Source organism: Bison bison, unplaced genomic scaffold, assembly GCF_000754665.1.
Source record: "Bison bison bison isolate TAMUID 2011002044 unplaced genomic scaffold, Bison_UMD1.0 scf7180017864192, whole genome shotgun sequence".
In the NCBI taxonomy this organism is placed as follows: Eukaryota; Metazoa; Chordata; class Mammalia; order Artiodactyla; family Bovidae; genus Bison; species Bison bison.
The window spans coordinates 4,285,760-4,298,129 of NW_011494764.1; the positions used below are offsets into that span (position 1 = coordinate 4,285,760).

Genomic DNA, 12,370 nt, shown 5'->3' on the forward strand with positions numbered 1-12,370 from the left:
GAGCCACCACACGCTGGCCGCCATCGTGGACGCCATCAAGCTGGACGCCATCGAGCCTTACCACAGCGACAGGTCGAACCCATACTTCGAGTACCTGCAGATCCGGAAGAAGATTGAGGAGAAGCGCAAAATCCTGTGCTACATCAGCCCGCAGGCGCCGCAGTGCTATGCCGAGTACGTCACCTACACCGGCTCCTACCTCCTGGACGGCAAGCCACTCAGCAAGCTGCACATCCCCGTGGTGAGTGCCCGCCCCGGAGGTGGGGAGCAGCCCCCTCCGTGCTGGCCTCTGCCACTCGCCATCTGCCCATGACACTGCCTAGTGTCGCCTCCCACCCCTCAGCCACCGGGTCACCTTGCGCTTGGACCCCAGCCCACCCACCTCAGGCATGCCCAGCCTCCTCTGCTCCCCTTCACACAGCACGAGGTCTCTACAGAACCTGGCCCTAGACCCCTCTTCCCCAGGGGCCGGAGGGCGCTGCTCCTGCCTCCTTGAAGCAGGTCCCCACCCAGCAGGCCTGCCAGACACAGGCCCCACCCCGCCCTCTTGCACCGTGGTTCACCCTGCATTTGCGCAGCTGTGACCATCCAAGCCCCATCATGCATACCCCTTATCCCATCCCCATACTCGCATTTGGGCCATGGGCAGGTCCTGCCACATGGATCTCTGGGGAAGCGTGTCCTCCACGTTTGGCTGGCCCCCACCCCCCCACCTGGGAGCAGGCACAGGGTTCACGGCCAGGAGAGCCCACCTGGGCCACCTCTCTCCACCTGTAGCCAGAACCTGGCCGCTTGAGCTTCGTGATGCTCCCCAGGCGCCACCTGTTCACAGGTGTGCACTACCTCGCCTCGCTTTTCGACACCATCCCCTTCTGTGCGGAAAACCCAGCTTTCCTCTTGTTTTGTCCATCAGGCTCAGGGCAGGCTGTGTCCCATATGTGCGGCCTGTCCCCAGACAGGGCCTGAGGCACTAGGTTCAGGAACCTGTCCTGGGATCTCTGTTCAGGGAGAGGGACTTTCTGCTCATTGTCTGTAGAACACTTGGAACTAGAAACCAGGCAACAGCCAAGGGTGCTGTGCCCCTGCCACTCAAGTTCACCCACAGCAGCCTGCGTGTGTGCCAGGCTCAACCCTATCTGGGGTGCAGGGCTTGGGGTCACAGCAGGCCGCCCCGCAGGTGGGCCTGGGCTTCCACCCTCAGGAGCAGGAGGAGGGGATCTCAGGGCCGAGACCCTGACGGAGACATCTGCCAGGTGCCCTGGACCCTGAGGGGGCAGGCCGGCAGCTGAAGAGACCCAGCTGGGGTTTCCCTTTTCAAGTTCAAGTTCAAAAGATTGGAAGACAGCAAATACCTCTAGTGTTGGCCTCAAGTGCAGCCCTTTAGACGGTCTGTCTGCAGCTGGGGGCTGTTCCTCCCTCCTGCCCCCTCCAGCCCATGGTCATGGCTGCACGTTTCCTGGGTGACTCAGAAGCACTGGCTTCTCCCTGGGGGGTGGCTGCCGGCATCCATGGGCTTCTCTGGCCTGGCGGTGTCTCTTTAAAAGTGGCCAGGCAAGCCCTACACCCTGGGGAGACGGGCAGGCCCACTCTTCTGTTTGTGTTGTCTCTGGGCAGCTGCGTTCCAGTACACCTCACATTACTCAGGGTGCGTGAAGCCTGTGGTAAACAGAGGACCCTGCTGGTCCTCTGTCCCCTGACCGTACCAAGGTAGCAGTAGAGACCCCCAGTTCTTGGCTTCCTTTGCCTCCTCCTCCCCCGCCCTCTTCACAGGTGCCTGCAGCTCCCTTGGGGCAGGGGGGCTCACTCACCTGCTCTCGGGGACAAGCATCCAGATGCTGTGGGCTCCTGGCTTGGTATCATGGGGCCGTGGTGAGTGGAGCTGGGGCAGCTCCTGGCCCCTGGTGAGCCCATCTCTCCTGTGACCACAGATTGCGCCCCCACCCTCACTGGCGGAGCCCCTGAAGGAGCTGTTCAAGCAGCAGGAGGCCGTCCGGGGGAAGCTTCGCCTGCAGCACAGCATCGAGCGGGTGAGTGTACAGCTGTGGGCCCGGGGCACCCAGCTCCCACCCTCTCAGCTCACCGGCCCCTCTTCTTCAGGAAAAGCTGATCGTCTCCTGCGAACAGGAGATCCTGCGGGTCCACTGCCGGGCGGCGAGGACCATCGCGAACCAGGCGGTGCCGTTCAGCGCTTGCACCATGCTGCTGGACTCAGAGGTGTACAACATGCCGCTGGAGAGCCAGGTGGGGCGTGGGCTGGGCATCTGCTGACCATTTTCTCTGAAGCTCACATGAATTTCGGACACGAGCAGCCAGAGCTGCTGCCCTGGGGCTTCCTGAGCTCCTGAGCAGAGGACCCAGAGAGACTGTCGCCCTGGGGACGCGGTGCTGCCACTGACAGAAGGCAGGCCCAGGGGCCATTACCAGTGACTCACCGGTCTGGGGCAGGGCCCAGGGTGCCACCTGTCAGAACACACGATCTGCCTCGTCGGTCCTCTAGAGTGGCCCCGTGTGTCCACTCCGAGGGTCCAGCCCGCTCTGTCCCAGTAGGTGGAGCCTGTGCCCCTCAGGGCCCCCACCCTATGCATGGACATGTCAGAGATCTAATGTGCAAAAAGCAAGCTGACTTGTGTGCACCCTGACCTACTCTCATCAGCCGCTGCAACTCTGAAAACAGCCCAGAGTGTGTCCTTCCGGGCCTGCCTTCTGCCTCTGTCCCTGTTCAGGCCTCGGCACCAAGTTCCCTAACAGGCTCCCATCCCCCAACCACTGGCACACATGGAGGCTGGCCACATGTGACGTAACAGTGGTTATCTTTAAGGATACAAAACTTCAAAATGTGCTAGCAGTGACACGTTTTTCTTAAAAAAGCATTAATTGGTTAGAGAGAAGTTTTGCTTTTTGCATCTAAAAGGAAAAAGGATCTCCTGACCTTGAAAGGGCGTTGTTGGGCTTCCTTTTGAAGGTCCAGAGACGGGAGGTCTTGGGCTGGGGCCCCTCAGGCAGGTGGCTGCCTGCGGCTCTGGGGAGAGGCCCCGCCCACCCAGCCGCCAGGAGCTGGTGGGGACACCTGGTCCACTCCTAAACCACTGTCCACCGCAGGGGCCCTCAGCCGCCTCAGGCCTCCCAAATGTCCTTTTCAAAGAAAAAAACCACTTGCAGTTTTCACAAAGAAGAAACTGGACAGATGCCAGCGTGGGCCCACCCTGAGGGGGTCCAGAGTCACCTGCAGGGCGGCTCCACCCTGGACAGTGTTGGGGGGCGGCTGCCTGGGCCCATAAAGAGGGTGGGGGTGTGTCCTGCTGGTTGGCCCTTGATGTGGGGACACTGGGGGGGTTCCAGCACCTGCACCCCAAGGAGGGGGGCGGATCTTGACCGCCAGGAAGCTGCCCCTCCCAGACGCTCACGTGCACTTGGTTCTCCCTCCAGGGTGATGAGAACAAGTCAGTGCGGGACAGGTTCAATGCCCGCCAGTTCATATCCTGGCTGCAGGACGTGGACGACAAGTACGACCGCATGAAGGTGAGCCCCCCTCCCTGAGCGGCAGTGGCGGGCTGGGCTCTCCGGGTGGGGGCGGCTGCTGTGGAGCTGCGTGTGGAGGAGGCAGCTTCACACTGGCTCTGAGCCCAGCTGGCACCAAGCGAGCGAGGCCCCCCCGCCCCCATGTTGCCTCTTAGAGTGTCTTCCCTCCTGTCCAGGTGTGCGGGGAGCAGCTCCTGTCACCAGCTGGCGGTCAGACCTCTGTGGGACCCCACCTTGACCCTCCTCAAAGGTCACAGCATCCACCAGCAGCCCTGCCCTGGATGTGCTGACCAGTGCAGCAGGCAGAGGACAGGGGGGAGATAGAGAGCTTAGCAAGTAAGAAGCACGTCCTCCTCTGTAGGCGCGTGAACACACACCGGCAGTGACGCGCCTGCTACAGAGTAGCGCCCATGAGGCAGGGCCTGCTGAGTGTGGAGTTGATGGAGGCAAGACCCAGGTTCCACGCTGGGCTGCCGGCCTCACCCCAACCTTACCTCGGTGACCCCTGCCCCCAGCACCATACCCAAGGGGGTGGCCAGGGGCCCAGAGCAGAGAGGCAACAGCTTACAGGGCGTTCAGGCTTGGCTGAGGCCACGTTTCTGACGAGCTCCGAGGCGTGGAGGTCACATGGTCAGTCCTCCCACCACCAGCCTGCCTGAAGGGAGCTGCCTGGAAAGCTTTGCTATAGGGAGATACTTTTTGACCAAAGTAAAACGAGACTTGGTACATTAAAAAGACCACGTGAGTCTAAATTTCCTTAATGTGCCAAGAACTTAAAAAGTAATGGACAGAAAAAGAAACTGGTGAGGTATAGAGAGTGCAGGGGCATGAAATGGCCACACCCCGTGGAACGGGCTCCTTGTGCGTGGCTGCTCGTTTGGGACCGCAGGGTGGACAAGGTCCCACTAGGAGACAGGCCACCCTCCTCAGGTCCCGCATCTTCAGGGCAGTTTTCTGGGTAAACAGGCATGCCTGTGGGGTGTCACGGGGTTTCAGCCTAACAGTTTCATTTCAGTCAATGAAAACTCGGACTGTACAGCAGTTCAGAAGCCCAGGAGTAGCTCAGGCTCGGGAGCACCCAGAGATGGAGACACTACGTAGTACCTTAAATTAAGTAAGAGCAGCGCGACTCTGAGGGTCATGAGTGACTGCGTGCCGAGGACGCCTGGCCTGCTGGTGCACACAGGGCTTAGTTCTGAAATAGTTTTTTAAACAATTATTTTAAAGCAATTTAGAGACTGTGATATCCTGCCCAAAATGCTTGTGTGCTCACCTAAGAAAATAAGATGAGCTTCCTGCACGATCACTGTGACATCGTTAAGTCTGTTAACCCGAGTCTGTGCTCCCACCCGCCATGCTTCTATCTCCCATGTGTTCCCACAACATGCCCGCCCCCCCTCCCTCACACCTCCCCCCAGTCCACACGTGCTACCTCGGGTTGTGACCCATCTGGGAAACCCAGGTACCGTCCTCATTCCAACGTTCTGCATTCTTAACGTGAAATACACAGCACAGGTTTTGTATTAGTCTGTTTGCCTTGGTACCTATTTCTAATACTGAGAATGCAAATGTTAAGCCAATCTCACCAGCCATAAATAAAGTAATTGTAAAATGAAAACAGAAAAGCAAAACTGCTACAAGTTCTGACTAGAGGCGAAACCCCCAGGCGCAGGGGCATGAAGCAGGGATGGACAGATGCCTGTGTGCTCAGCAAGGCCACTCACTGGGCAGGAAGAGACCCAGATGCGAGAGGCCGTCCCAAGGCCAGAGCTTAAAAGGGTCCCCCGCCCCGACCTCGCATAAGTGCCGCGGCAGGGGGAGTGGGCGGCAGGGTCTCTGCTCCCTCTCACCTGCCGCGTTTCCCGTGCAGACGTGTCTCCTGATGCGGCAGCAGCATGAGGCAGCGGCTCTCAACGCTGTGCAGAGGATGGAGTGGCAGCTGAAGGTCCAGGAGCTGGACCCCGCCGGGCACAAGTCCCTGTGCGTGAACGAGGTGCCGTCCTTCTACGTGCCCATGGTCGACGTCAACGACGACTTTGTGCTCCTGCCGGCCTGATGTGCAGGGACAGCTGCACAGGACACAGGCGAGCCCCCTGACGTCTGCTGCCAAGTCCAGGTGGCGGGAGGAGACCATGTCCCCAGTGGGGACGCCTAGGGAGAAACCGCGCTGGGTCCCTGGTGCGCCTCCTTCCCACCGGCCCCCGCGGGAGGACGCGGAGCCGGGGGCACAGGCGTGGGCGCGGTGGCCTCGGGCTCTTCTCCAGCGGCTACGCAGGCATCTCAGGAGCTGTAGGATGGAGAGCAGTCTTTAAATTCCTGGTTCCACTTTTGATCGACTCAAGAGAATAAAACTAAGGCGTCTACCCCTCAGCAACAGCGGTCTCTGGTCAGAGGGCGGGGAGAGCACCGGGCCGGCTGCCGTCCCGTCACCACGAAGCTGCCGATGGCTCGGGCCTCGGACCGGGGCCAGGACGCTGGGCCGGGCGAGGGCCTGGCTGCGCCGCCCGCCCACCTGCCTCACAGGGACACGGAGGCAGGACACTCAGTTGTGTTTTTAATGGAGTCAAATCCACGTGGTTTGTATATTTTTTCCTTTAATCTTGGGCATTTTGTTTCTCTTTCTGAGAACATAACTTGAAACACTACAGAGCCAATAATCATATAAAAAGTGTACCCGTAAACGCTGTACAGTTTTATACACGTTCACAATGTACTTTTGCTGCCTTCTAGATAATTTATTTTGCAACACATTACTGCACAGTTGTAAATAACTTATGTACTGTAACATCACTTCAGTTATGTGTAAAGAAATAAATAAATTAATTACATGCTCTTTGTACACAACCCCTCTCAGGAGGGCAGATGTGGCTGTGGGGGGAGGGGTCCCTCCCTGGAAATCCGAATGCCTTCAACCTTTTTCCTTTTGAAACAAATTATACTTGCTCCTCCTTTCCTGCCCTTACTGGGCCCCGAGGGGCTGTCCTCTGCTCACAACCAGGTGGCTTTGAGGGTGGGGGTCACCCAGAGGCTGTGTCCCCAGGGCCCATCAGAGCGGGAGGAGACAGGCGAGGCGTGAGCCATGGGATAGCTGCTGCCCTGGGAGGTGCAAACATGGATCCCTGGTCTCCCAGCTCCCCATGGGACCCCACCACGCAGGGTGCCCACCTAGGACATGGGTCTCGCCTGAAATCACATACTCTGATCTCTATGAGTCAGAGATCTGAGCTCATTACATCTTGGGGTCTGTGCTCCTCTCAGGCCAGGGGTGTCTTCTGAGCAGAGGTGCCCTGTCCACTCAGTTCACAATGCCCTGTCCAATGGCTGGCCCAAGGTGGAAGGCAACAGGTGTAGGCAGCAGGGCCAAGCTGGGGTCAGCCTGGCCTTTGGGCATATCCTTGGGCACCTTGACCCCCACTCCCGTGCTTTTCTATACCTGGTAGGGGTGGGAGCTGCAGACACGACCCCATTCATTTTCCTCTTTGTGGGCTCCCTGGCCTAAGCTCTCACCAGCCCCCCAACTTTGTGTTCCCCCTCATCGCCCAGCACCTTTCTCAACATCAGGAATTAGGCCACACCTGTTCACCTGGCCCATCCTGGCCTCAGCACCTTCAGGCCACCCCCATGGAGATCCTGCACCTGGCGGAGCCCACACCTGGTATGGGTCCCACCTGCTGCAGGTGCTGGTTCTGCACCAACGAGCCTGTGCAGAAGTGCACCCCACCGTGTTCTGGCATGTCTGAACCACAATGATGTGACTCCCGGCCATAAAAGACAAACGTCACAGATGCTGTCATCTGCATGCCTGTGCACAGGTGGGACCCAGAGAACAAAAAGGAATTAAATTTCAGGATATGTAGAGAAGCTATAACACTCAACCATTAAAAAAAAAAAACAAAAAAATTCTATTAAAAAATGGGCAAAAGACTTGAACAATCCTGTCTCCAAAGAAGATGAACAAATGGCCAATAAACACATGAACAAATGCTCAAGATGACTAATCCCTGGGGAAAAGCAAATGAGAACCACGATGAGATACCCCCTTACACCCATCAGGATGGCTGTGCAGGTGCTGGTGAGGATGTGCAGAAAGTGGGACCCTCCTCCACTGCTGGTGGGAATGAAAAATCATGCAGCCGTGATGGAGAACACTGGAGGTTCTTCAAGAAATGTAACGTGGTCCAGGGATCCAACTTCTAGGAACATACGCTGCGGGAACTGAAAGCAAGGTTTCAAAGACACGTCTACATCCCAGTGTTGACTACAGCACTGTTCAAAACAGCTAAAACATAGGGTCAACCTGAACTATCCATTGACAGACGAGTGGATAAGGAAAAGGTGGAGTAGTTTTTCAGCCTTTAAAAAGAAAAGAGTGAGGTACGATGGATGAACCTTAAGGACATTATACTAAATAAGACAAATACTGGACAATGTCACTTATATGACATACTTCTGAGTACTCAAAATCAGACAAAATATGACACACTTTATTTTCCTGGGCTCCAAAATCACTGCGAGTGGTGACTGCAGTCATGAAATTGAAAGTTGCTTGCTTCTTGGAAGGAAAGTTATGACAAACCTAGGTGGCATATTAAAAAGCAGAGACATTACTTTGCCAACAAAGTTCCATCTAGTCAAGGCTATGGTTTGTAGTCATGTGTGGATGTGAGAGTTGGATCATAAAGAAATCTGAGCACCAAAGAATTGATGCTTTTGAACTGTGGTGTTGGAGAGTCCCTTGGACTGCAAGGAGATCAAACCAGTCAATCCTTTTAAAGGAAATCAACCCTGAATATTTGTTGGAACACCAATGCTGAAGCTCAGGCTCCAATACTTTGGCCACCTGGTGCAAAGAGCTGACTCATTGGAAAAGGCCCTGATGCTGGGAATGACTGAAGGCGGGAGGAGAAGGGGACGGCAGAGGACAAGATGGTTGAATGCTATCACCAACTCAATGGACATGAGTTTGAGCAAACTCCGGGAGATAGTGAAGGACAGGGAAGCCTGGCCTGTTGCAGTTCATGGGGTTGCAAAGAGTCAGGCACAACTTAGTGACTGAACAACAATGGTACTAACACGTAAAGGGAGAAATTGAGAGGAATACAGTTATAGTAGGAAACTTTAACACCCCCATCTACACCAATGGATAGATCCTCAACAGAGAATCAGTGAAGCAGTAGAGATCCCAAATGACACAAGAAAACAGACTTTGGTTGATCTTTTCAGGACATTATATCCCCAAACCCTGAATACACATTCGAGTGCACACACGGAACAGTCTGTAGTACTGCATGTGCCATGCTGTGCTGAGTCACTGCAGTCGTGTCCAACTCTTTGCAACCCTATGGACTGTTGCCCGTCAGGTTCCTCTGTCCATAGGATTTCCCCAACAAGAATACTGGAGTGGATTGCCTTGCCCTTCTCCAGAGGATCTTCCTGACTCAGGGAGCAAACCCATGTCTCTTGCACCTCCTGCATTGGCAGACAGACTATTTACCACTAGCCCCACCTGGGAAGCTGCTAGGACCACATACCAGGGCATAAAACAAGCCTCAACACATTTAAGAGGACAGAAATTACCCCCAAGCATCTTTTCTGACCACAATGGCATGAAACTCGAATTGACCACAGAAAAATAAATGACTACTCTTTTCTGTGGCACTTTGGAGGCATTTCACCATTTCAGGACGAAGCTGAACATCTCTTTCCTGGTGGATGATGAATAACACTTTGCACCTTTTATGAAAAGCGTGTGGCCAAAGAAGTTGCTGCTGACCCTCTGGGTGAAGAACACAGAAGGTCATGTGGTCTGAGTCAGTGGTGGGGATGACAAACGAGGCTTCTGAGTCTGCCTGCCACTGAGTGAGGGGCGTTCCTGTCCCAGTCTGTACCATTCTGGATGCCAACCTGAGTGCTCTCAATTTGGTCATTGTTAAAAAAAAGGAGGGGTAGAGAAATATTCCTGGACTCCCTGACACTACTGTACCTCACTGCCTGGGCCCCCCAAACCTGCACAATCTACAGATTTTTCAATCTCTAAGTAACGTGATGTCCCCCAGGACACTGTGAGAAAGCTCCTAAACAGAGAAGGTAAGAAACCATCAACGCACCCGAGGTTCAGTGTCTTTCTACTCCACTCCATTCTGCAGCAAATCAGCGTATTGGAAAATAAGGAAGAGGCTGCAGAATATGCTAAGTTCTTGGCCAAGAGGATGAAGGAGGCCAAAGAAAAATGGCAGGAGTAGACTGCCAAGAGGAGGAGGCTGTCCTCTCTGATAGTGTCTACCTGAGCCCAGTCAAAAATGAGATATTCTAAGAGTAACAAATAAATAAGCTCAGACATCAGGAATAAAAGAAAGGAGGGGAGAAAAATCACATGGAGGCTAAACATCATGCTGCTGGAAAACCAATGGGTCAGGACTTGGAGTGGTTAAGACTCCGTCAGCCAACGCAGGGCACTCAGGTTTGATCCCTGGTCCAAGAAGATCCCACATGCTGTGGAGCAGCTAAGCCCGTGAACCACAAACACCGAGCCTACACACGGCAACTACTGAGCCCAGTGCCTGGCGCCTGCGCTCCACGGAGGGGCGGCCACTGCGTGAGAAGCCGGCACACCACAACTGTGCAGGTCTCACTCACGGCAACTAGAGAAGCCCACACAGCACAGACCCCGCACAGCCACACATAGGTAATCTGTTAAAAAAAACCCCGCACAGCCACAGACAGATAACCTGTTAAAAAAAACATAGGTCAATGATGAAATCAGAGGAAATTTAAAAATACCTTGAGAAAAATGAAACTACAACCATACAAAAGCTACAGAATGTAGTAAAAGAAATTCTTAGAAGGAAGTTCATAGTGATATTGGCCTTCCTCCCAAAACAAGAAAGATCTTAAACAATCTAACCTACCACTTAAAAGAATTAGAAGAACAAACAAAAACTAAAGTCAGCACAAGGAAGAAAATAAACATCAGAGAGGAAGTAGGTATTTAAAAAAAACAGAAAAAAATCAATAGAACAAGAGTTGTTTCTCTTTAAGGATAAACAAGACTGACAGCTCTGACCAGGCACACCAAGAAAAGAGAGGACCCAAATGAACAAAAACAGAAGCATAACAGCTCCTACCACAGAAACAGAAAAACCGCAAGGAGATACTATGTGCAGTTATATGCTAACAAATTTGACAACCTAAGAGAAATGGACAAGTTTCTAGAAATACACAGTCCACCAAAACTGAAGAAGAAACATAATTTGAAGAGACTAATCATTTGAAGTGAAAAAGAGTCTGTAATTAAAAAAAAAAAAAACAACTCCCAGGCTTCCCTGGTGGCTCAGTAACAAATAAGCCACCTGCCAATGCAGGAGACATGGGTTTGACCCCTGATTCGGAAATATCACACATGCCGTGGAGCAATTAAGCCACAGCTACTGAGCCTGTGCTCCAGAGGCCAGGAGCCACAACTATTTAGCCCATGTGCCGTAGTGAGAAGCCCAAGTACCACAATTAGAGAGTAGCCCCTGCTCTATGCAGCAACAAAGACCCAGCACTGCCAAAAAAAAAACAAACCCTACAAATGTGAGTCCAGAACCAGATGGCTCCAGAGGTGAATTCTACCAAACATATAGAGAACTTACTCAAACTCTTTCCCCCCAAAAAAGAAGAGGAGGGAACACTCTCAAAGACATGCTATGAAGCCACCATTACCCTGATACCAAAACCAGACAAACACAATTACAGGCCAATGTCTTTGATGAACAAAGATGGACAAATCCTTAACAAAATGAGCAAACCAAATCAAACAACACATAAAAAGAACAAACCAAAACCAAGTGAGATTCAGCGCAGGTTCTTAAGGATGGTTCAATATAGGTAAATCAGTCAATGTGATACACCACATAAAAGACAAAAACAGTCATCTCAACGGATGCAGAAAGGCACGTGACACAATTCAACATCGATTCATGACAAAACTCTTAGCAAAGTGAGTATGGGGGGAACATACCTCAATATAATAAACGCTATTTATGAGGCTTCCTTGATGGTCCAGTGGTTAAGAATCCACTTTGCAATGAAGGGGACACTGGTTTGACCCCTGGTCCAGGAAGACTCCACGTGCACATGCCTCAGGGTAACTCAGCCCGTGTGTCACAACCACTGGAGCCTGCACAGCTAAAGCCCCTGCTCCGCAACAGGAAGCGTCACAGTGCGAAGCCAGTGCACAGCCACAAGGACCCAGCGTAACAACAACAACAAGTATATATATATATATATATGTATTTTTTAAAGCTATTTATGACAATAAACTGTGGAAAATTCTGAAAGCGATGGGACTATGAGACCACCTGACCTGCCTCTTGAGAAACCTGTATGCAGGTCAGGAAGCAACAGTTAGAACTGGACATGGAACAACAGACTGGTTCCAAATAGGAAAAGGAGTACGTCAAGGCTGTATATTGTCACCCTGCTTATTTAACTTATATGCAGAGTACATCATGAGAAACGCTGGGCTGGAAGAAGCACAAGCTGGAATCAAGACTGCCGGGAGAAATATCAATAACCTCAGATATGCAGATGATACCACCCTTATGGCAGAAAGTGAAGAGGAACTAAAGAGCCTCTTGATGAAAGTGAAAGAGGAGAGTCAAAAAGCTGGCTTTAAGCTCAACATTCAGAAAACTAAGATCATGGCATCCGGTCCCATCTCTTCATGGCAAATAGATGGGGAAACAGTGGAAACACTGGCTGACTATTTTAGGGGGCTGCAAAATCACTGCAGATGGTGACTGCAGCCATGAAATTAAAAGACGCTTACTCCTTGGAAGGAAACTTATGACAAACCTAGATAGCATAT

At 52.8% G+C, this 12,370-nt stretch overlaps 1 protein-coding gene across 1 annotated transcript in view; it reads left to right on the forward strand.

Moving 5' to 3' along the window:
* ANKRD11 (ankyrin repeat domain 11) overlaps positions 1-6,346 on the forward strand; it is a 73,555-nt gene extending 67,209 nt beyond the window's left edge. The window contains exons 11-15 of the mRNA XM_010843990.1: positions 4-241; positions 1,929-2,027; positions 2,098-2,241; positions 3,427-3,519; positions 5,390-6,346. Coding sequence (XP_010842292.1) covers positions 4-241; positions 1,929-2,027; positions 2,098-2,241; positions 3,427-3,519; positions 5,390-5,575 — 760 coding nt within the window. The 3' untranslated portion in view covers positions 5,576-6,346. The remainder of the gene's footprint in view (positions 1-3; positions 242-1,928; positions 2,028-2,097; positions 2,242-3,426; positions 3,520-5,389) is intronic.
* The last annotated feature ends 6,024 nt before the right edge of the window (positions 6,347-12,370 follow it).